At 42.4% G+C, this 23,298-nt stretch overlaps 1 protein-coding gene across 3 annotated transcripts in view; it reads left to right on the top strand.

The window, feature by feature from the left end:
* LOC127972580 (LHFPL tetraspan subfamily member 6 protein) overlaps window positions 1–23,298 on the top strand; it is a 144,871-nt gene that overhangs the window by 114,941 nt on the left and 6,632 nt on the right. For 2 of the 3 annotated variants that reach the window (XM_052576203.1, XM_052576204.1), the window contains exon 3: window positions 8,700–8,798. In XM_052576203.1, the coding sequence (XP_052432163.1) occupies window positions 8,700–8,798 (99 nt within the window). Of the gene's footprint in view, window positions 1–8,699; window positions 9,101–23,298 lie in introns of those variants that run through there. The other variant, XM_052576205.1, reaches the window with a different exon arrangement.

The raw sequence follows: 23,298 nt of genomic DNA, 5'->3' as shown, positions 1-23,298 counted from the left end.
TCGCTTGCAGTAGCTCTGCTACTAAATTTATTTCAAAATTGCAATCCATATACAACTATGATCAGCTGTTCCTTCATCTTGGCTCAGTTTTCAACGTTGTTACGGGAAAGGATGAAGCTGATTGGTTAGTTCTTGTCACATGACCCGCGGTGCGCTTGCGGCATTCTGAAAAGTTGAGATGTTTTTACATTTTGCTGTATCTAAAACGTACCGAACCGAACCGAACCGTGACATCAGTGTATTGTATCGAACCGAACCGTGAATTTTGTGAACCGTTACACCCCTAATATATATATATTGTATATTGTGACGAGCGTCCTCGGAGGAATCAGAATCGTCCTGGCAATCAACGCAGAACACCTGCACGTCCTCATCACCGGCTGATCGGTCACAGCTGCTCCCCATCAGCCTGCGCACTTTTAAGCAGCACACGCTGCACTCACAATTCGCTCTCGAGCCGAATGAAACGCTGGTCTAATCCTTCTCTCGTTTCTCCTCACAAAGCAGCGAGTGACCGACAGCCCACTCACCTTGGAGCACGTCTGGACACCCACTTTCGCTTTGGGTTTGCACCGAAGAGCAACCTTGGGCACAAGCCACCCGCCTGTTACCAAAGATGACAGCCGATGACTATGTGGAGGCCTTCCTACAGGTGTTCGAGAACACCGCCCACCGTGAGGAATGGTCCGAGGAGGAATGGGCACGTGCGCTGGCACCCCTCCTCACGGGCGAAGCACAAAGGGCTTACTTTTCGCTCCCCTTGACGGTCGCCGACAACTATGCCGAAGTCAAGCGAGAGATCCTGGCGAGGCTCAGCCTCTCCCCTGTCTGCGCCGCACAGCAGTTCCAGGAATGGAAGTACAAGCCCCGGGTACCAGCCCGTGCCCAGGCAGCCGAACTCGGCCGCATCGCCCAGCACTGGAGGGAGACCCCACCCCAACACAGGTAGCGGAACGAGTGTTGGTCGATCGCCTCCTCCGCACACTACCTCGCGCCCACCGTCAAGCCGTCGGTATGAGGAAACCGAGCAACATCCTGGAACTTGTGGAGGTGATCGAGCTGGCGGATGCTGTCAAGTCAAGTCACCTTTATTTATATAGCGCTTTAAACAAAATACATTGCGTCAAAGCAACTGAACAACATTCCTTAGGAAAACAGTGTGTCAATAATGCAAAATGATAGTTAAAAGCAGTTCATCATTGAATAACATATTAACCTCCTGAAGAAGTGGGTGGGGACCCGGGACCAAGTGGCGACCTTAAGCCTCACAGCAACCCGTCGTGGTGGACACTAACCCCCATCTCTTCATGGCCCAGAAGACGGAGCTACAGCACCTGGTCAGTCAGTTCCAGGATGTGTTCTCTCCCCAGCCCGGACAGACCAACGTGCTCCAGCACGACATCCAGACAGCCCCAGGGATCATCGTCAGGCAAAGGCCCTATCGTGTCCAGGAAGCTCATTGGCAGGCTATCAAGGAGGAGATCCAACAAATGCTGAAGTTGGGGGTAATTGAGCCAGCCCCATCGTGAAGAAGGTAGAGGCTGTTCACTCCGCCCCGAGGCCCCGGACAAAAAGCCAGGTACGTGCCTTCTTGGGGTTGGCGGGTTACTACCGATATTTTATCCCCAACTTCTCCTCTTTAGCTGCCCCTCTGACAGACCTGACCAGGAAGTGGCAGCCGGAGAAAGTATGCTGGACTCTGTCGGCGGAAGAGGCCTTCGCCCAGGTCAAAGTGGCACTCACGTCCTCGCCTGTGCTCCGCACCCTGGACTTTAGCTGCCCCTTCCTGCTGCAGACAATTACAAAAAACTAATCTTGCCAATTATTAAAAGAACAAAAAGTTAAAAATAGTTAAATAAGTTACAGTGTTCAAAGGACATGTACATTTTTGCTCTTTAAAATTTCTACTAACATTTTTTTGCCATATCATGAATTGCACTAATTATGAAAATTGCTAAGATAAGGTCATAAGCAGAGTCCCTAAGAGACTCTTTATACCACTTCATCCCAAAAATGGTTAATTACTAAAGAAAGAAATGGACATGAAATTAAAATATATATTTTTTAATTCTATTGTGAGTAAAATGAGAGACTTTAAACTAGCACTGCTACAGGTATTTTGGTTTCCTGGTGCTACAGACAATTATACAGTTTAGCAGTTAATATACAAATATATTTGACTGCAGAATGCAACAACTGACCAGTCATAATCAGGTATTACAGATTAATTGTTTTATTGATTTAAACTGTCGTGTTTCTTCTGTTGTATATAACACTACATCATACATACCTCAATAAATCATCCCTGTTTAGTGTCTAGCCAGTGGTAACAATGGAATGCAAAATACCTAAAAATGCTACATGCTTGGGGTCTTTCACTAACCAGCAAGTGCAAGAGGGGCAGCGAGCAAAACATGCAATACCTCATGCAGTGCAGCCTAGCACCTCAATGCTCAGATCATGACCTAGCAGAGCCCAGCTACCATGCCATCAGTTGTGCTACATACTGGAAAGATGTAATATAAGATTGTAGGACACAGAAAAGTACCTCAATATTCTGTTTATGTAATATATTAATAAAATTACACATTATAATGACAGACATGGAGATCATTTGTGTACAATAAAGTGTAGCAAGTGTATACGAGATTCTCCAGAATAACCATCATCAACACTGAAACAGAGCTGTAGAACAGAGCTGTAGATTTTCGTAGTAACTAAATTTTCCTTTTCCATGACAAGGGTGCTTCTAAAGACCAAAACCCTTCTTGTTGCATGTGTAAGGGAAACAGGTCAATTTAGCTCAAAGGGAATCATTTAAGATTTTATTTGAATAGAATCACTGTTTCACGACTGATCACTGAGATGCCCTGCGATTCACTGAACGAGCCGTTTAACATCAAATCTGCGCTGGATATTAATATCCAAAGTAGGTAACATTTTAGAATAAGGTTCCATTAGTTAATGTTAGTTAATGTATTAATTAACATGAACTAAGCAAGAACAATCCTTCTACAGCATTTATAAGTCTTAGTTCATGTTAATTTCAACATTTACTAATGCATTATTTAAATCAAAAGTTGTGCTTGTTAACATTAGTTAATGCACTGTGAATTACCATGAACTAACAATGAATAACTGTATTTTCATTAACTAACATTAAGAAAGATGAATAAATACAGTAATAAATTTATTATTCATTGTTTGTTCATGTTAATTAATACATTAACTAACATTAACTAATGGAACCTTATTCTAAAGTGTTACCCTAAAGTATAGTGAAAACAATATCAATTAGCACAGTAACAAGATCGGCAGTTTAAGACATTAACTTGTAAGCACAAAAAACAAGATTATTCTCCTTTCAATATGAATAAGGCTTTATTAGATAAATCTAAGATGTATAAACTAATCTATCACATAAGCACACACACTCACACATTTGTAGAAGTTGCAGGAAGATATAAAGGTAGGGAAGAATTAGTTCAAGAGAATGAAAATGTGGAATCCCAAGTTTACAGCAATATGTGAAATTGTATAGACATGAACAACCATCAGTCACTTAATTAACCCTTGCATTGAGTTCCTCAATGAGGTTAAAATTATATTAGATACACCAGTATAGATCAGAGTCTGGAGGTACTTATTGGGTCTCCTGTGTAAAGTTGTGTTGAAAGGGGGTTTCCCGATGTCTCTGATTGACTGGAAGTTCAGTAGATGCCGAAGGGACATCTTGGGAAGCCCGTGGTTGGGCGTTGGCTGAAGACGTGGAGTTGTGTGGGCTGGTTGAAGTTGAACGGGCACTCGAGGTCAGACTCGGAGACACGGCGTTACAAAACGTAACTCAGAACACGAAACTCTCAAATGGAAAAGAAAAGAAGTAAAGTTTGACGAGACTAGGTGGTGTTTCTTTTCATCGTGGATAAGTAGCAGCAGGCGTGCAGGCCGAAGCATGCTGTAACCGCGCTCAAAGAACAGCTAGCAGTGATGACTAAAAGCATGGCTAAAAGCTAAAGCTAGGAAGCAAAGCTACAAGCTAAAAGCAAACTAAAAGCATACTAAAAGCTGGGATGACTGGTAGCAAAAGCTAAAAAGCCAAAAGCAAGATTTTATGGTGTCCTAAGTATTTAAACTGGCCTGTTGGCCACACCTCAAATGTTGTCTTGACCAATCAGATATTGTCTTGGCGCGGGGGTATCATAAATCATGTTATCTTATCAAGCACATGGTCCGAATTTTCCTGCTCTTGCAGGGTATAATTTTGGACATGATTCCTATAACAAGAATAGGATACATTTGACAAATAACTGATGGTCAGGAATGTCTCAAGCAAGCAGATTGAAGCACAAACATACTAAACATGGATATTAATCCTTAAGCTATCCAATAGTTATTAAAAGACATACACAGTAATTGATTATAACATGATAGTTAAATGTGTGAGTTACGTATAAATTAATATGGAGTTAAGCGATGGACTGATATTCATTTATAAGTCATTTTGAGGTCATTTTGGTCCATTTATATCTAGAAAAGACATTCTCTGACATAAAGATTTCTGTGAAGACCAGAGGTTGAAAGGTCCCCTTAGGAATTTAAGTCTGGTTCTGCTAGATGGGGGAAGTCAATCAAAGGATCTTTTGTAATACTCTCATGGGTTTACATGTGATGTCCGGCGTTGCATCTCAATTACTTGCCCCAAATTTGACAATCTCTTCTCCGAATTGAAATAGTCAATAATTGTTCTAGTGGTGTTATTGTTAAAAGCTGTTCTGTGAAAGAATTGTTTGGTTATCTTGCTTCAGACTTGTGGCACAGAATGATTTATGACCTCCTGTTGCCTTCCTGAGGAATTTAGCTCATGTTCCAACCACAGTCCTGATCGACTCTTTAATTTGTCTGGTCGGGTCAGATAGGCTACACATGTTAAAACCTCTCTGAAATAGATGGAATTCATTACAACATGTTTATGGTGGTTTAGAACTTGCCACTTTCCACCTCAAACAAGTAATTGCATGCACATCTGGGACACTGACGTGAGGTGTATCATCAATGCTTTTGCAGGGTTTTTGTTTGTGTCTATCATTGAAGTAGAAAAACAGACATAAAGAGGTCACAAAGTTTGATGTAACAGGAAACAAAGACAAAAGACATATCATAGCCCAGTTTTTGGAGAGCAACTTTGGAGGCCTGTGAAGAAGTGCTTCTCCTAGCTGGTTCTCAGAACATCCACCTCCCTGTGGTTTCTTGGCACATCAATAAAGTTGCTTGTTTCCATTCTTGGTAATCTCCACCCACCCTCTGTCCCTGCTCTTCCCATCTCAGTCTTCAAGTAACCCACATAGTAAGTGTGGAGGATGGGATTAAACTTCAGGGGGAAAAACACTTCATGAAATGCAATCAAATAAAATGGAAAAATGACAGACTTTATATGGTGGATGCTAGTTTTAAAACACAAGCCTTGCGGTGGGATTGGATATAGTTATACTGATGCAGATTCAGGTGTCCAGCTGGTTGGTTAATTTACTTGAAACTGAGTTGGAAACAAGAATTGATTCTCCAAGCTCTGTCCACTCAGTCCAATAGACATTTAAGGAAATACACTGCAGTCTTGAGAGTAATATGCATCATTTACATTTTTGTGGTGAAGGAATATTACTGACTGAATTCTTTGGCAAACAAAGTGTGTGAACAATGGGGAAAAATTAAAAGATAAAAGCCAGAAGCAACACTTTGGTCTTATGGTCAATAGGCCATTTCTCTTTGTCATCCTGCTCCAGAAGAGGAACAGGATGAGAAGAACAGCCTTTGTTCTTCTATACTACCTGCTTTACTTTATCATCTTTTGTAAAAAAAAAATACAATAAAATAAAATTACTGAATGTACCAAATGTTCAACAACAATAATTTCATTTTTCATCCACTTTTTAACCTCTAACAAGCTTTATGCTACGAACAGCTAAAATTTAAATGTCCATAACTAAATGAAGGATGGATAACAGAAATACAATTTTATCACTATGCTAATTACCAGCATTAGTGTTATAAGTCTCTCAGTGCTAAAATGAGGACAGCACCAACTTTATGATTAATAAAGACCAAAAAAATCTCTCATGCTGCATTCCTTTAATTTTTTAGGATGGAGGAGGCTGTACCCCTTTTGTTTTAACTTTTGAGTGCTGCGGGGCATTTCTAGCTGATTACACGCCTCTTTATCTCTTGACATTACTGATGACATGAAAGAGAATTTATGATTTTGTTTAATATTCAGCAGGAATACATTAGTGTCACAACATGGCTGGGCTGTTGGCAAACACATTTGTGCCACTGCTGCAGCAAAAATTAAATATACGCAAAAATGTAAAATTTCTGCAGTACTAAAAATTTTTGTGACACTGATTCTTTTGAATGATTTTGTTTGTTTATTGGGGGAAAAAAAGTAGTATTTTTACGTTTCAGTGCTTTCCACTTATTTAATGCTGTACAATGTTTTTGGTGGTTACTAATGTGGTCTGATTGGTTTTGAAGTATATTGGTATACGGGCAGCATTCTTGCCTAAGTCTCAGTGTTCTTTTGCTTCTTAAAGCTGCAGTCCGTAACTTTTGGAGCTCTAGCGGTAAATAATCAGAACTGTTTGTGTCTTGCAGAAGAACACTGTAGTCGGAGTCACTTCTCTCTGTTTATGTCTATGATGAATCACACAGGTACTGGGCAACTACGCAGCAGTACCTACTAAAATAGTCAGAATTTAACACTTATTAAAGGTGTACTATATTTTTTCAGGACGAGCCAAAAACATGGTTTGGAAAATGAATTCATTGTGTGCTATATTAATTTTGTAAATTTTGAACACTAAAAAGTTACGGACTGCAGATTGAATCTGTGGCTGCAATTGCTATTTTCAACTCTGTTTTAGTTTTAATGAAATTTTAGTTTGTGATACGTTGACGTAACCATGCAGCATGCACAGTCCTCACTAGGATGCAGACTTTTGTTTGAGGTACACCTATTGTCTTGTCTTGTTTATGCTGCCTCGTCATTCTTCTGCATTTTTTTTTTGACAAACTCCTAAATTTGCGTGTCTTTGTGTGTGTGTGTGTGTCTGTAAGGACATCTCCCACCTTGCTCAAACTGTGTATAGCAGTGTTTATGTTAACCTAATTCCTGTCAGTAAGTCTGACTAGTGTGACAGGGGTTAATCATCGAGCTTCACAGTACCTATCCCTCTCTCTCTCCGGTCCCACTAAAACTGATGAGGGAAAAATTGGAAAGGATTAGGCTAATGTGATAGAAAAGCCCCTTACCCAAGGACTTATGTATCTATCTGGAGACAGCAGTTGGAGTGTGAAGGGAGATTGTGTTAAGACCCCCATCTATGGCAATCTGGAAAAAGGCACACTATCTCTATGTGGCACAGGGGATCTGGCCGCTGCCCACTAGTTTTAGCAAGGATTCAACTGATCTCATCCATTTTTATTCTATGGAGGGTTTATTATTATTATTATTTATTTATTTATTTATTTTTTGTCACTAAGAAGCTTTAATTGTTAGTGACCTCATTTTTGGATTAAAAAATGCATATTTGACATCTCTCTCTCTCTCTCTCTTGCTGGCGAATGGGAATAAAATACTTTATGAAAAGCTCCATCATACTTGCAAATATCAGTTGCGGACAGTGTTTTTCCTTAATTTAATTTCATTAGGTGTTAGAACTAAATGTATGCGCATAATGGATGCATAATATCCCACTTTTTACGCATTTAATTAAAAAAAAAACATTCCACTTTATTTTGAGCAGAAAAAATCACCACCTCCTATGAGACCCTCTCCAATTTGTGAAAGAACTGATTATTTTTCATGAACCTGTTGAAACAGTTAAAAATTAACATTGAATAATCCATTTGCAAATTGAACTGATCTGATTGCAACTGTTCTTGATTTAACAACACTGATATAGTGATTCATCCAAAGTGACTCAAAAAGAGTCAGCGAAGCACAGCATGATAACAAAGCAGGTGATTACAACATGTACCATAAGACTAGCTTAGCTGTATGAACAGGATTCTAGAAGGGAGTGATGAGGGAGGACATGCCAAAGCTTTTAGAACCAAAGCTATGCCCCAAGTGGGGATAGTAGATGGGTGAGGAGGGTTAAGCCATCTCGTACCACATAGAAATCTGATTACCAGATGGTTTGTTTGGCCATGCCCACTTTGAGCACTCCTGTAAGAAGGACAAGATAACTGGAATTGAGCAAACAACTGTGTCCTTCTCTGTTAAGGTGCACCAGCTCTCAAAGACTTTCCATTTATAAGCATAGAAGTGTGTGGTAGAGGGAGTTCTCACTTCAGCAATCATTGTTGCAGACAGCCCTTTGGAAGCTGATTGTAAACCCCAGCACTGAAGGTGGTTGATGAGCATATCCCTTTATATGGCATTTATCTGATTACTTAAAAAATAAAATATAAAAATATAAGCACAGGCCAGATTTGATATATCATTCATGTTTATAACACAAACTGTGTGATTTGAGTTAAACACACACACACACATACACAGACAAAATAAATAGTTAAAATACTTAGGGTTGGGAATCTTATTCTTATAAAACACAGCTAAAACATTTCGCATGTGTTGAATCTATAATACAGTACATGATCAACGTTATTCATGTCTTGTTCTCTTTCTGTTTTTATAGGTCTGCTCATCGGTTCAGGATGTGCTCTGTATCCTCTAGGGTGGGACAGTGAGGAGGTCCGGCAGACATGCAACAACAGCTCAGATCAGTTTGAACTTGGTACATCCTCATGTCACCTACATTCTGAAGTTTTCATACATCTTCAAACATCTGCATTAATTACACAGTGACAGCATTAAACAATAAAAAAATTAAAATAAAAAGTACACTTTCCAGCATACTTTTAAAACTGAACACTTTTAAAAGAATAGTACTTAAATGCAAACTGAATGTGACATTTTCAGACAATGAAAATATTTTTATGTAATTCAGCAGTACATATTTTTATGTAATTTCATAATTATTTGTCTTTGGTTAAATATGGTTAAAATGTATACCGACAATCATTTATAATAAATGAAAATGTACTGTAATGCATTTTACTTGTATGTCTTGTTTTAGTTTTATTTGTAATTACACTTTTGTAATGATGAAGTAGCAGTTTAGTAGATTTTAAATATATTAATTTTAAATGTAATATAAAATAAAGCACCACAGTTACACAATAACAAAACAGTTCCATAAAACATTAAAGAATTAAATTATGTTTTAGGTGAAATATTATGCCCCATTTTTTAATTATGTAATGTAAGTCTTTGGTGTCCCCAGAATATGTCTGTAAAGTTTCAGGTCAAAATACCCTACAGATCATTTATCTTATCATTTTGAAAATGCCTATTTTGAGTTGAGGCACAAACTTTAAATGCAAATGAGTTGCTGCTCCCTGCCCCCTTTTCCAGAATAGAGCTGTGTCTTTACAGCTCAGACCTGCCAAAGACATCTTTTTTGGTTCTGATTATCATGTTTACCCCTCTGAAATCATGCGTTTTAAACCATATTAGTTAAAACTTCTGATATAGCATTTTCTGAGTGCACAAATCCGAAGTACATGGACAGAAAGTGGCTGCCACAGCATGTGACATGTGATATAGACCAAGATGGCGGCATGAACACATCGCAAGGCTTAGCATCTTACCAGATTTCGGAAAATAGTGTTCATTTACCTGGTTATTTCCTTTGTGTTCGCTCGATTCAGTTATGGAAACTACATCTATAGTAAACAGTGACTTTTGGACAACAACAAAGTGTTCCAACATAGTTTTAGATCATCCTTTCGAAACAAGGGTGGTGGAGTATGTCTTTATGTAAACAAATCATGGTACACAAGACTGTTATTGTTGATACCTACTGCTCTACTGATCTGGAGTTCCTGATTATAAAGTGCAGGTCATTCTATCTACCACGTGAGTTTACTTGCATTGTTGCTGCTGCAGTTTATGTACCGATGGACACTAATTCTAATGTGGCTATGAAAGAATTTTGGGCTGCTATTAGCAAATTACAAAATTTGCACCCAGAAGAAGCCTTTATTGTTGCTGGGGACTATCCAGCTATCATGAATATCATTGTGATTTACACCTGCGAAGAAAAAGGCCCGCATAATGAGCTGCATAATGAGCCATTCAGTCAGGTGTGTGACTGATAGAGGTCTTCACAGTGCACCCGAGACCCGTCGACCCCGGACCCGACCCGGGACCTGTACAGGTTCGGGTCTATATTTTAAATCATCAGCCGGGTCCGGGTCGGGTCCGAATCTATTACCTCGGGTCCCGGGTCTGTTTAACATTGTGTGTAATACCCGTGCGATCACCGATCGGAGTCATCGGACTCGGAGAACATCCGGCCGTTATCAAAGACTGCTTGTGTTTCTTGTAACTTGCAACTTGTAAAATTAGGAAAAGAAAAGAGTGAGCCAAAAAAGTGATCTCTCTCTCTCTCTCTCGCTCGCAGACTCAAGAGTTAATACAAGTGCACACACGGTAATGCTTGCAGACTTGACACACTCATGTTTAATATATTTCAAATCAGCAACACAATCTGAGGTGAACTGTCACATGAATGTTTTCTATTACGCTCAAATTGCGTTAAGGCATTTTAGGTTGATAAAGCTAGCACGCATGTGCAGTCATGTTTCTATGGCAAGCACTGAGGGACACTTCGACCGCCAAACCGCGTTTTACATTTTCTCCCATTTTTATAATATTATAAATGAACCGTTTAATCTTAAAGTTTTAGTGGTTCAGATTCAGACTCGATGCTGAGCAGAGAGCACAGACAGAGATCAGATGATGGTAAATAAATAATGTCAGCGGCCATGGCATTGCACGAGCGATCGTTATTATAGTTCAAAAGGCAAACAGTGTAAGTTATTATGCGAATTAACTCGAGTCAGAATGTACATGTGCACAGTAGCATTTGTCATCCGTCACCGTGACATCAAGTGGACTTTTGAAGCTGAAATAATGAGCTTGGACTTGGAATAACGAGAGGAATAACATGAATAACTTTCTTGACGGAGGATTGTAATGCATCACAGGCAGTCAGGTACAAGGAAGAGAGACCACGGCTCTTTAAATTAGGTAAGACAAAAAGCTGTATTTTTCGCAACAGGTTTATTGACTTGTAATAGCAATTTAAGGTGGAATATTATGTCAACGTCGGGTCCAGGCGGGTCTGTGTCTTCCCGGCGGGTTCGGGTCCAGATTTCAAGTAATATACGGGTCCGGGTCGGGTCCGGGTAGGCATTTCTCGGATCTACATGGGTCCGGGTCCAGCTTTTGAAATAATAGACGGGTCCGGGTCGGTTCGGTGTAGTACATTACGGGTCTCTGTCGGGTTCGGGCAAGAATTTTTGGACCCGTGAAGACCTCTAGTGACTGAGAGGGAAGAGTTACAAGAAAATGTGAGGACAAAATACATTTATACAAACTATTTCTATAAAAATATCATTGCACAGAATACATTGTTTAACAATACATTTGCACACTCATCCAACTGTTTTATTGCCACTGTCCTTATGTTGCTGCTGTTTATAATGTATATATAATCCTACATTGCTCTGTTCATAATGTACATACAATCCCTACATTGCATTCCTATTTATATATATACAAGTATATACTCTGTACTTATACTCTGCATAATGACAATAAAGTTGAATCTAATCTAATCTAATCTAATCTGAGAACTACAGATGCATCTCAATAAATTAGAATGTCGTGGAAAAGTTTATTTATTTCAGTAATTCAACTCAAATTGTGAAACTTGTGTATTAAATAAATTAAATACACACAGACTGAAGTAGTTTAAGTGTTTGGTTCTTTCAATTGTGATGATTTTGGCTCACATTTTAACAAAAACCCACCAATCTTAACAAATTTGAATACTTTATAAGACCAATAAAAGTGAATTTTTTCAGTGAATTGTTGGCTTTCTGAAAAGTATGTTAATTTACTATAAATGTACTCAATACTTGGTAGGGGCTCCTTTTGCTTTAATTACTGCCTCAATTTGGCATGGCATGGGGGTGATCAGTTTGTGGCACTGCTGAGGTAGTATGGAAGCCCAGGATTCTTTAACATTGGCTTTCAGCTCTTCTGCATTTTTTGGTCTTTTGTTTCTCATTTTCCTCTTGACAATACCCTATAGATTCTATATGAGGTTCAGGTCTGTTGAGTTTGCTTGCCAGTCAAGCACACCAACACCATGGTAATTTAACCAACTTTTGGTGCTTTTGGTAGTGTGGGCAGGTGCCAAATCCTGCTGGAAAATGAAATCATAATCTTCAAAAAGCTGGTCAGCAGAAGGAAGCATGAAGTGCTCCAAAATTTCTTGGTAAACGTGTGAGGTGACTTTGGTTTTCAAAAAACACAATGGACCAACATCAGCAGATGACATTGCACACCAAATCATCACAGACTGTGGAAACTTAACACTGCACAAGCAACTTGGGCTATGAGCTTCCACTCTTCCTCCAGATTCTAGGACCTTGGTTTCCAAATGAAATACAAAACTTGCTCTCATCTGAAAAGAGGACTTTGGACCACTGGGCAACAGTCCACTGCTTCTTCTCCTTTTTCTTCTCTTCTCGTCCCCAGGTATGACACCTCTGAAGTTGTCCGTGGTTCAGGAGTGGCTTAACAAGAGGAATGCGACAACTGTAGCCAAATTCCTTGACACATTTGTGTGTGGTGGCTCTTGATGCCTTGACCTCAACCTCTGTCCATTACTTGTGAAGTTCACTCAAACAAATTGAATTTGCTTGCCAATTCTCATAAGGCTGCAATTCTCTCGTTTGGTTGTGCATCTTTTTTTCCCCACAGTTTTTCCTTCCACTCAACTTTCTGTTAACATTCTTGGATACAGCACTCTGTGAACAGCCAGCTTCTTTGGCAATGAATGTTTGTGGCTTAGCCTCCTTTTAAAATGTTGTCAATGATAGTCTTCTGGACAACTGTCAGATCAGGAGACTTTCCCATTATTTTGTAGCCTAGTGCAGTGGTTTTCAAAGTGGGGGCCGCGGCAAATAATTTGTTGATATCTGAACATTAAATTTTAATGCTAATCTTTCTGATTGGCTGGTACACGTAATCTGTCAGTGTGGCCTTGGTAACAACCGCCAGTGCTCAGCTATTAAGCTATTTATTTACTTAGCTGGCTAACTCTGTCAAACCTCTATCAAAATGGATAGATTTTTAAAAAGGAAAAAACCTGACGAGCCAGCAATCGAAACCTCAGATAAAAAAAAATCAGAAAACGAACTCCTGGCCGATTAAGACTCGTAGGTATGAGGCAGCATACATTAAGTATGGATTTACCTGCGTCACACACAAGAATGGACACGAGTGCCCCAAATGCGTTCTCTGCTTCGATATACTCTCCAACGAATGCTTAAAACCATCAAAACTTCAACGTCACCTGAACCAGAAGCATCCAGCAGAGGCCGAAAAACCAAATGACTTTTTTAAAAGAAAGGAAGAACATTTGAACAGGCAGTCAGCAACATTCGTGCGGCAAGCTACTGTCCCTGAGAGAGCATTGAGGGCATCGTTTTTGGCTTCCTTTCACATTGCGCGAGCTAAGAAGCCGCACACAATTGGAGAGGATTTGATACTACCAGCTACTAAAGACATTGTTAAAGAGTTACTGGGTGAGGATGCTGCCAAGAAAATTGACGCTGTACCACTCTCTGATAACACTGTGAGCAGACGTATTGGAGACATGGCTGAGGATGTGTCTGCTCAACTGTTGGACCAGGTGAGAGCTATCGAATATTTTGCGCTGCAGCTAGATGAAAGTACAGATGTGGCAAACGCTGCCGAGTTGCTTGTGTATATAAGATTCATTTCCCAATAAATGTTCATTGAGGAAATACTGTTTTGTAAAGCACTTGAAAGTAGAACCACTGGGAAAGAGATTTTTCAAGTGCTGGACGAATATATTAATTAAAATTGACTTGACTGGTCTCGGTGCGTGGGTGTGTGTTCTGACGGGGCCGCGACTATGACTGGGAAGAACAGTGGGGTGACAGTTCTCATCAAATAGAAGGCCCCGAATGCGGCGTTCACGCACTGTATGGTCCATCGAGAAGCACTGGTGGCTAAACGGTTGGATGATGAGCTTAACCAGGTACTACAGGACGTAATACACGTAGTAAACTTCATTAAAGCACGCCCTTTGAAACACAGACTTTTTACTATTCTGTGTAAAGAAATGGGAGCCCGTTTTGATGGATTGCTTCTTCACTCAAACATACGCTGGCTGTCACGAGGGGCAGTTTTGAACCGTGTGTATGATTTGCGGAGGGAGGTTGCAGAGTTTCTCTTGTCTGAGAAACATCAGCTGGCTGACCATTTTACAAATGAAGCCTGGATTCTCAAACTTGCATAAATGGCTGACATTTTTTGTCATCTGAATGTGCTTAACCAAAGCATGCAAGGGCGTGACACATACATAGTGTATATGCAAGACAAAGTGCGTGCTTTTTCCCTGAAGATTATGCTGTGGTCAAACAAGCTCAAGGAGGGAATTACATAAATGTTCCCACTTTTACACCAAGAGCTGCTGTCATCTGGTGGTGAGTTGGACACCATTTCTTCACTGATACAATCACACCTGGAGCACCTCCAGGGATATTTCAGAGAATATTTCACATTGACAGCACCCATCTAAACTGGGTAAGGAACCCATTTGCCCCTGATGTAGGCTCTTGTCTGGACTTAAAATCACAAGAGGAGCTGATTGAGATGACTTCGTCATGGGATTTAAAAATGAAATTTGAGACTCTTTCTCTCTCTAACTACTGGATGTATGTAAAAAAGGACTTTCCCATCCTAGCTGAGAGTGCTCTGAAATTCCTTTTTCCTTTTGCAACCACTTATTTGTGTGAGTCTGGTTTTTCAAATTTAAAAGTACTTAAAACAAAACACAGAGCACGTCTAAATGTGGAGAGTGACATGCGTGTTGCACTGACAGACATAAAGCCCAGGCTGGACAAACTATGTAGAAGCCACCAGGCCCATCCGTCCCATTAATATCCTCTCTCTCTCTCAGTGTTGAATGTTGCAACCAGGCCAAGCACTCCCATTGACACACACACGCAAGCATGCACGCACACGCACGCACACACATACAGACACACACACACACACTCTCTCTTTAAGATCTTTCTTTTTCCATTCACTGACTGACACACACAGATACAATGTTGAATGATGAAATTACTGTTCCAGATTTTAAGATATTGAAATCACCATATATGATGATCTGACAACATCCACTCACACCCCCCCCCCACACACACACACACACTCTCTCTCTTTAAGATCTGTCTTTTTCCATTCACTGACACACACAGATACAATGTTGAATGATGAAATTACTGTTCCAGATTTGAAGATATTGAAATGACCATATATGATGATCTGACATACAAATGTTGTTATTACAACACTAATAAATGTCAATGGATGTTCACCCAGATGTTTTATTTGTTTATTTATTTACATTTGCAGTAGTAGGTATTGTTGATGGGTTCAATAACACATCATGCAAAAGGGGGGCCTTGGCCAGAACCTAGTGGTATTATGGGGGCCTTGTCATGATAAAGTTTGGGAACCCCTGGCCTAGTGTACAAAACGGAGAGACCATTTTTAATTCTATGCATATAAATCAGATTTTTCTCATATAGAATGCATTTGATTAAGATATGAAGGTTAATAGAGTGCTTCAGTTTGCTGTTGATCATCTTTAGCTCAGCGCACGCAGCTCAAACAGCAGCTTACAACATTAAACCTCTGGAGTCTAAGGGTATTTTTGGGGCCTGGAGAAGTTTTGTCATGCCCTGATATTTGTGCTTTTTTTCAGTTTCTTATAAATATCTAAATGGGTAAAGTCTAATCTCACTGTAATCAACACAAACTGGGCTATAATAATATGTGAAATGCATGTATGTACATGATTGTATTTTTGAGAAAAGAAATGTTATGCGTGGTTAGTGAAAAACGAAATATTTTAAAACACTTGAATAAGGCCATAAAACACATAAAGAACAATAGTTCCCGGGTTTTGAGAACTGGAGCTTGTAGTCTAGAATTTTTCTTTCTAAATTATGTGAAAATCATCTTATTTACTCACTCACAGAAAACAATATATTGATTTACATTTTCTAAGACACTTTTTGTTGGTAAAAGTCATATGCGAGTAGGCGTCAACTATCATGAATATCAATGTGATTTATACCTGAGAAGACAAAGGCCTGCATAATGAGCTGCATAATGAGCCTTTAAGTCAGCTGTGTGTCACAGAGAGGGAGGTGTTACAAGAAAGAATGTGAGGACAAAATAAATCTATATAATTTTATGTTTGTAGTATATATATATATATATATATATATATATATATATATATATATATATATATATCGTATTTTCCGGACTATAAGTCACAGTTTTTTTCATAGTTTGGCTGGTCCTGCGACTTATAGTCAGGTGCGACTTATTTATCAAAATTAATTTGACATGAACCAAGAGAAATTGTGACGACTGGGGGAAGGGCCTTAGTTTGCTCTCTCATCCGGAGCAGAGTCTCGCGGGCTCTGGTCCAGGTGCGGCTGCACCTCTGGACAAAAGACGTGATAAAGAATCGGGTTTAACATTTTTGGAACCCGAGCGGTACAGTTAAATAAAATCAAAGCGACCGGAAAAAAGGTGCCCACAGAGCCTGTCTGGAATTGAGTCTTTTGGCAGTTCTAATCTATTCTAAATTCTTATGATCGGTCCAAACAATGAAAGGTATCCCTGAGCCTTCCAGCCAGTGATGCCACTCCTCTAAAGCTAAATTGATGGGTCAACAACTCTCTGTTACCAATGTTATAATTGCGTTCAGCAGGAGATAATCAATGTGAAAAAAATGTGCAAGGATGTACCTTATCGTCCGAGACAGCAAGTTGGGACAATACTGCTCCTACCTCCACCTCTGATGCATTGACCTCCACCACTAACTGTCGTGTGGGATCAGGGGCCACAAGGTTGGCAGTCAAAATGAAGTGGCTTTTGAGGTTAGTGAACGCAGTCTCAGCTGCGTCTGACCACCTGAATGGAGTACTGGGAGAGGTCAAGGCTGTCAGAGGTGAGGCTAGTTGGCTGATATTGCGAATGAAACGTCGATAGAAATTGGCGAACCCCAGAAACCACTGTAGGGCCTTATGGGAATCTGGAGATGGCCAATCTATCACAGCCTTAACCTTGTCAGGGTTCATACGTATTCCCTCGGATGAGACAATATACCCTAGGAAGGGAACAGACTGTGCATGGAATACGCATTTCTCCGCCTTGATAAAAAAGCCCATTCTCAAGTAACCTCTGGAGCACTCGTCTGACGTGTTGAACGTGTTCCTGGAGAGGCGAAGAAAAAAATCAGTATGTCATCCAGGTAAACATATATAAACTGATCTACCATATCTCTCAACACGTCATTAACGAGTGCTTGGAAAACCCCTGGCGAGTTGGAGAGCCCAAAAGGCATCACCAAGTATTCAAAGTGCCCTCTAGGGGTATTAAAGGCGGTTTTCCAGTCATCCCCCTTCCTGATGCGGACCAAATGATAAGCATTACGTAAATCCAATTTTGTGAATACGGATGCTCCCTGTAACCTCTCGAAAGCTGAAGACATGAGTGCTAATGGATAAGTATTCTTTATTGTAATGTTGTTCAGCTCTCAGTAATCAATACAAGGTCGCAGAGAACCATCCTTCTTACCCACAAAAAAGAATCCCGCCCCCGCTGGAGAAGAGGAAGGGCGGATGAACCCAGATGCTAAGGAATCAGAAATGTATTTCTCCATGGCCTCCCTCTCAGGAATAGAAAGAGAGTATAATTTGCCTTTAGGCGGAGACTTACCTGGCACTAAATCTATGGCACAGTCGTAGGGACGATGTGGAGGAAGATAAACAGCACGGGACTTACTAAACACCTCCTTCAGGTCCAGATACTCTTTGGGCACGTTTCACAATACCATGTTCTCCTTCTGAAAGACAGAAACAGGGACAACAGGACAAGCAGAAACCAGACAAGACTCATGACAACTTTCACTCCACAATGTGACTGTGTTGGAACCCCAATCCACTCGTGGATTATGTTTCATTAACCAGGGGTGACCTAAAACAATGGGAGCTACAGGGGAGTCCATGAGGAAAAAGGATATGGTTTCACAATGATTGCCAGAAGTGAGCAGAGTGATGGGTTCTGTGTAGTGTGTAAGGTGAGGCAGTTCCTGGCCGTTAAGTGAGGTGACATGGATGGGAAGAGACACAGGCAGGACAGGAATGTTCAGGTGACGTGCAAGGAGTGAGTCGATGAAATTACCTTCGGCTCCAGAGTCCAGAAGGGCGTGACTGCTTGTGGAGGTGGGAAGAGTGGATGAGGTTCTGAGGGAAGACACGGACATCCAACGCAGAACAACACAGAAGCAAGAGACAGAGATCAGACATGAAACACGTTCTCACAAACACAAGACGTGAGACAAGCCAATATATAGGGAGAGTGTAATGAGTGACAGCTGCTCCTGATGACTATTAACGGAGACGCCCAAAAAATAATCAGTGCAGACGAGAAACACACAGACTTCAGCACAAAGTGCAAAACCCAGAGATCACGGTTTACCAACCATGACATAAATTAACTAACAGAAAACATTACCAGCTACAGCCGCGAGAGGGCGCTCTATGCTGCTCAGTGCTCCTGTAGACTACACTGAAGACATAGAGCGCCCTCTTGCGGCTGTAGCTGGTAATGTTTTTTTTCCTCGTCATGATGATTTTTTGACTGATGCGACTTATACTCAATTGCGACCTATAGTCCGAAAAATATGGTGTGTATTGTGGCGGGGTGAGGAACTACATGACAACCGATGGACAGAAAAAGTCCCCGAAGGGTGGATTTATTAAGTGATTAGTGCTCTTGGTGAAGGCGGTGTTCTCCGTGGCGCTTCAAGTCCCTCGTGCTCGCTGTGTCCTGAGTGGTGGATCCCGTGCTGTGCTCTCCTTGGTGGGGCTGACGGTCACACGCTGCTCTCTGAAACAGAGGAGGTAAGGGTTAGCGTCTTTGTTGGGAGACATTCCTCCCCACTCTGTCTTCCTCCTCTGCCTAAGTAGGCGCCGCTTGATGAGCTGCAGGTGCGGCCGCTCAGCCCGTGATGAGCTCGTGCCGGTGATTCCAGTTTGTTGCCAGGGCGACGCTGACGAGCGCTCGGGACGCATGTCACACTCCCCCCCCCTAAGCGTCGACCTGCGCCTGCGGTACAATGGGGAGATATGGGGAGGGTGGGGAGTGGAGCCTGACAGACCTGCGAAAGCTGCCCCTATCCTGGAGAGACCGTCCGCGTTGGCGTTGGCCGTCCCCGCCCGATGTTGTATGGTGAAGTGGAAGTCCTGGAGCGCAAGGAACCAGCGGGTTACCCTGGGGTTGGTGTCCTTTGCGCGGGCCATCCACTGCAGTGGCGCATGATCTGTCAGCAGGGTGAACCGGCGTCCGAGGAGGTAATAGCGGAGCTCCAGGACTGCCCACTTGACGGCCAGTGCTTCCTTCTCCACGGCGGCATACCGTTGTTCGGTCGGGGTCAGCTTCCGGCTAATAAAGATCACCGGGTGTTCCTCGCCGTCCTGGACCTGGGAGAGAACGGCTCCGAACCCGGTGTCCAAGGCGTCGGTTTCCACCAGGAAGGGGCAGTTGAAGTCGGGGGCTCGCAGGACTGGCTCCGTGGTGAGGGCTGACTTCACCTGCTGGAACGCCTCTTCCGCTTCTGGACTCCAGGCTATCTTCTCCGGTTGCCCCTTCCTGGTCAGATCTGTCAGGGAAGAGGCTAAGGAGGAGAAGTTAGGGATAAAGCATCGGTAGTATCCTGCCAACCCCAAAAAGGCTCGTACCTGGGTCTTGGTAGAGGGCCGCGGTGCCGAGAGGATAGCTGTCACCTTCTTTTCCTGGGGGCGGATGAGGCCACGTCCCACGCAGAAGCCCAGGTACTTGGCTTCGGAGAGAGCCAGGTGACATTTCCGGGGGTTGGCGGTGAGCCCCGCCCGGCGGAGGTCCAGCAGCACCCTCCGGAGCCGCTCTAAATGTTCCCCCCAGGTCTCTGAATGGATGACCACGTCGTCGATGTAGGCCGCGGCGTAGGCCATATGGGGCCTCAGCAGGACATCCATGAGCCTCTGGAATGTGGCGGGGTCGGTCGATCACCACACGCTCAGCTACCTGGTGTGCGGAGGGACCCCCGGTCAACAGCCAATGTTGGGCCAACCGGGATAGTTCGGCCGCCTGGGCGCGAGCGGGCTGTCGAGCTCGATATTCCCAGTCATGGAACTGCTGCGCCGCACAGATTGGGGAAAGGCCTACTCGGCTCAGGATCTCCTTTTTCACCTCTCCATAGTGCTGGCTTCTCTCGGCCGTCATGGTGAAATACGCCCGCTGCGCTTCCCCGGTCAGCAGCGGCGCGAGGAGTCGGGCCCACTCGTCCTCTGGCCACGCCTCCCGGACTGCGGTGGCCTCAAACATCCGAAGGTACATCTCCACGTCGTAATGCGACGTCATTCGTGGCATCAGCTGGACGGCTTGGACACGGGGGTCAGGCAGCGGTGTGCGGTGGGCGGCGGCGCGGAGGGCGGCGAGCTCACGTTCGGCGTCTCCTTAGGGGTCGGTTGTCGGTGTCCACCTCACACTCTTGCCCGCATTCTCCACCAGTGTGGCGGGGTGAGGAACTACACGACAACCGATGGACAGAAAAAGTCCCCGAAGGGTGGATTTATTAAGTGATTAGTGCTCTTGGTGAAGGCGGTGTTCTCCGTGGCGCTTCAAGTCCCTCGTGCTCGCTGTGTCCTGAGTGGTGGATCCCGTGCTGTGCTCTCCTCGGTGGGGCTGACGGTCACACGCTGCTCTCTGAAACAGAGGAGGTAAGGGTTAGCGTCTTTGTTGGGAGACATTCCTCCCCACTCTGTCTTCCTCCTCTGCCTAAGTAGGCGCCGCTTGATGAGCTGCAGGTGCGGCCGCTCAGCCCGTGATGAGCTCGTGCCGGTGATTCCAGTGTGTTGCCAGGGCGACGCTGACGAGCGCTCGGGACGCATGTCACAGTATATATATATTACATTGCATTACATTTAGTCATTTAGCAGATGCTTTTATCCAAAGAGTCTTACATATGAGGACAATGGAAGCAATCAAAAACAACAAAAGAGCAATGATATATAAGTGCTATAACAAGTCTCCATTAGCTTGAGCGCAGTACACATAGCAAGAGCTTTTAAATAATATAATAAATAAAAAGAAAACAGATAGAATAGAAAAAGAATCTAGCAAGCTATTGTTAGAGGTCTTTTTTTATAATTGTGTTATAAATGAAAATTAAATAGATAGAAAACAAAAAGATAAGAAAAGTGGATTTTTTTATATAGAATAGAGTAGAATTAGAATAGTTAGTGCTAAAGATAGAGGGTTAAATAAAGATGGAAGAGATGGGTTTTAAGCAGATTCTTGAAGTTGGCTAAGGACTGCTCGGATTGAGATGGGCAGGTCATTCCACCAGGAGGGAACATTTTATTTAAAAGTCTGTAAAAGTGACTTTGTGCTTCTTTGGGATGGCACACTCATGCAAAGTGCACTTGCAGAACGCAAGCTTCTACAGGGCACATAAGTCTGAAGTAATACATTTAGGTAAATGGGTGCAGAGCCAGTGGTGGTTTTTATAGGCAAACATCAATGCCTTGAATTTTATATAACATTATAATGATTATTATAACATTATAATGAGAACACTATTATAATAAAATTGTATTAATTTTTCGGTTTGGTTTCCGTGTTTCAACTGGTTGTTGTGGGAAGAGCCAAGTTCACATCCACAACAGAAGTTGCACATTCTGATTAGCATGTAACTTAGTTTGAGTCCACGTGTGCATTGGGTCTTTTTGTACGTAATTTGTTATTTTTGTAATATTATATTTATGTTGTACTTGATTGGCGCCGCAGATGGCTGCTTCAGTGCTTGGCTCTCCAGTGTTTGTGCTGTTTTTGTTCGTTTTTCCTGTTTTAGGTTTAACAAACACGATCAGTTTCACCAGGGATGAACTGCTGAACATTCGGCAGAACACACCACAAGATCTTTTACCGGATTTAAATTATTCAGACGTTTTACTGAACGTTGTTATCGGAGGAGCGGCGGCGCTGATCAAGCGCTTCAGGACGCGCAGAAGGGGGAAGCGAGCGGGAGCGCTCGTCAGACTCAGGAAGCGCGGATTTCGAACGCCGTTGCCTAGCATCCATCTCGCAAATCTCCGCTCTCTACCCAACAAAACAGACGAACTGCTTCTGCTCTCTCGGACAAATAAGGATTTCTCTCACTCTGCTACTCTGTGTTTCACGGAAACCTGGCTGAATGACGCCATACAGGACAGCATGCTCCATCTGCCGGGCTTTCAGCTGTTCAGAGCAGATCGCGAATCAGAATCAACTGGGAAATCGCGCGGCGGCGGGACATGCTTTTACATCAATGAACCGTGGTGTACAGATGTAACTGTGTTAAAGAAGATGTGCTGTCCTGATCTAGAAATGCAGTTTGTCAACTGCAAGCCTTTCTATTCACCGCGGGAGTTTCACTCGTTCATTCTGGTCAGTGTTTACATCCCTCCGCAAGCGCACGTGAACTCAGCTTTACAGAAACTCGCTGATCAGATCACAGACACAGAACAACAACACCCGGACTCTGTTTTAATCATTCTTGGGGACTTTAACAAAGCCAATCTCTCCCGTGAACTGCCAAAATACAGACAGCATGTTAAATGTCCCACCAGAGACAGTAATATATTGGATCACTGTTACACCACAATAAAGGATGCATATCACTCTGTTCCACGAGCAGCTTTGGGACGTTCTGATCAGTGTCTGGTTAATCTTATACCGTCCTACAAGCAAAAACTTAAATCTGCTAAACCTGTAGTAAGGACTGTGAAGAGATGGACCAGTGAAACAGAGCAGGATTTACAATCTTGTTTTGAGCTCACTGATTGGAGTGTTTTTGAAGCTGCTACCACCGATCTGGACGAACTCACAGAGACCGTAACATCCTATATTAGTTTCTGTGAGGATATATGCATTCCTACCAGGACTTATTTAACATTCAACAATGATAAGCCATGGTTTACAGTAAAACTCAGACATCTTCGTCAGGCCAAAGAGGA

The sequence above is a fragment of the Carassius gibelio genome, chromosome B15 (assembly GCF_023724105.1).
Source record: "Carassius gibelio isolate Cgi1373 ecotype wild population from Czech Republic chromosome B15, carGib1.2-hapl.c, whole genome shotgun sequence".
Classification (NCBI taxonomy): domain Eukaryota; kingdom Metazoa; phylum Chordata; class Actinopteri; order Cypriniformes; family Cyprinidae; genus Carassius; species Carassius gibelio.
The sequence above is the reverse complement of the archived record's forward strand: the minus strand, read 5'-3'. Positions and strand labels throughout refer to the sequence as shown.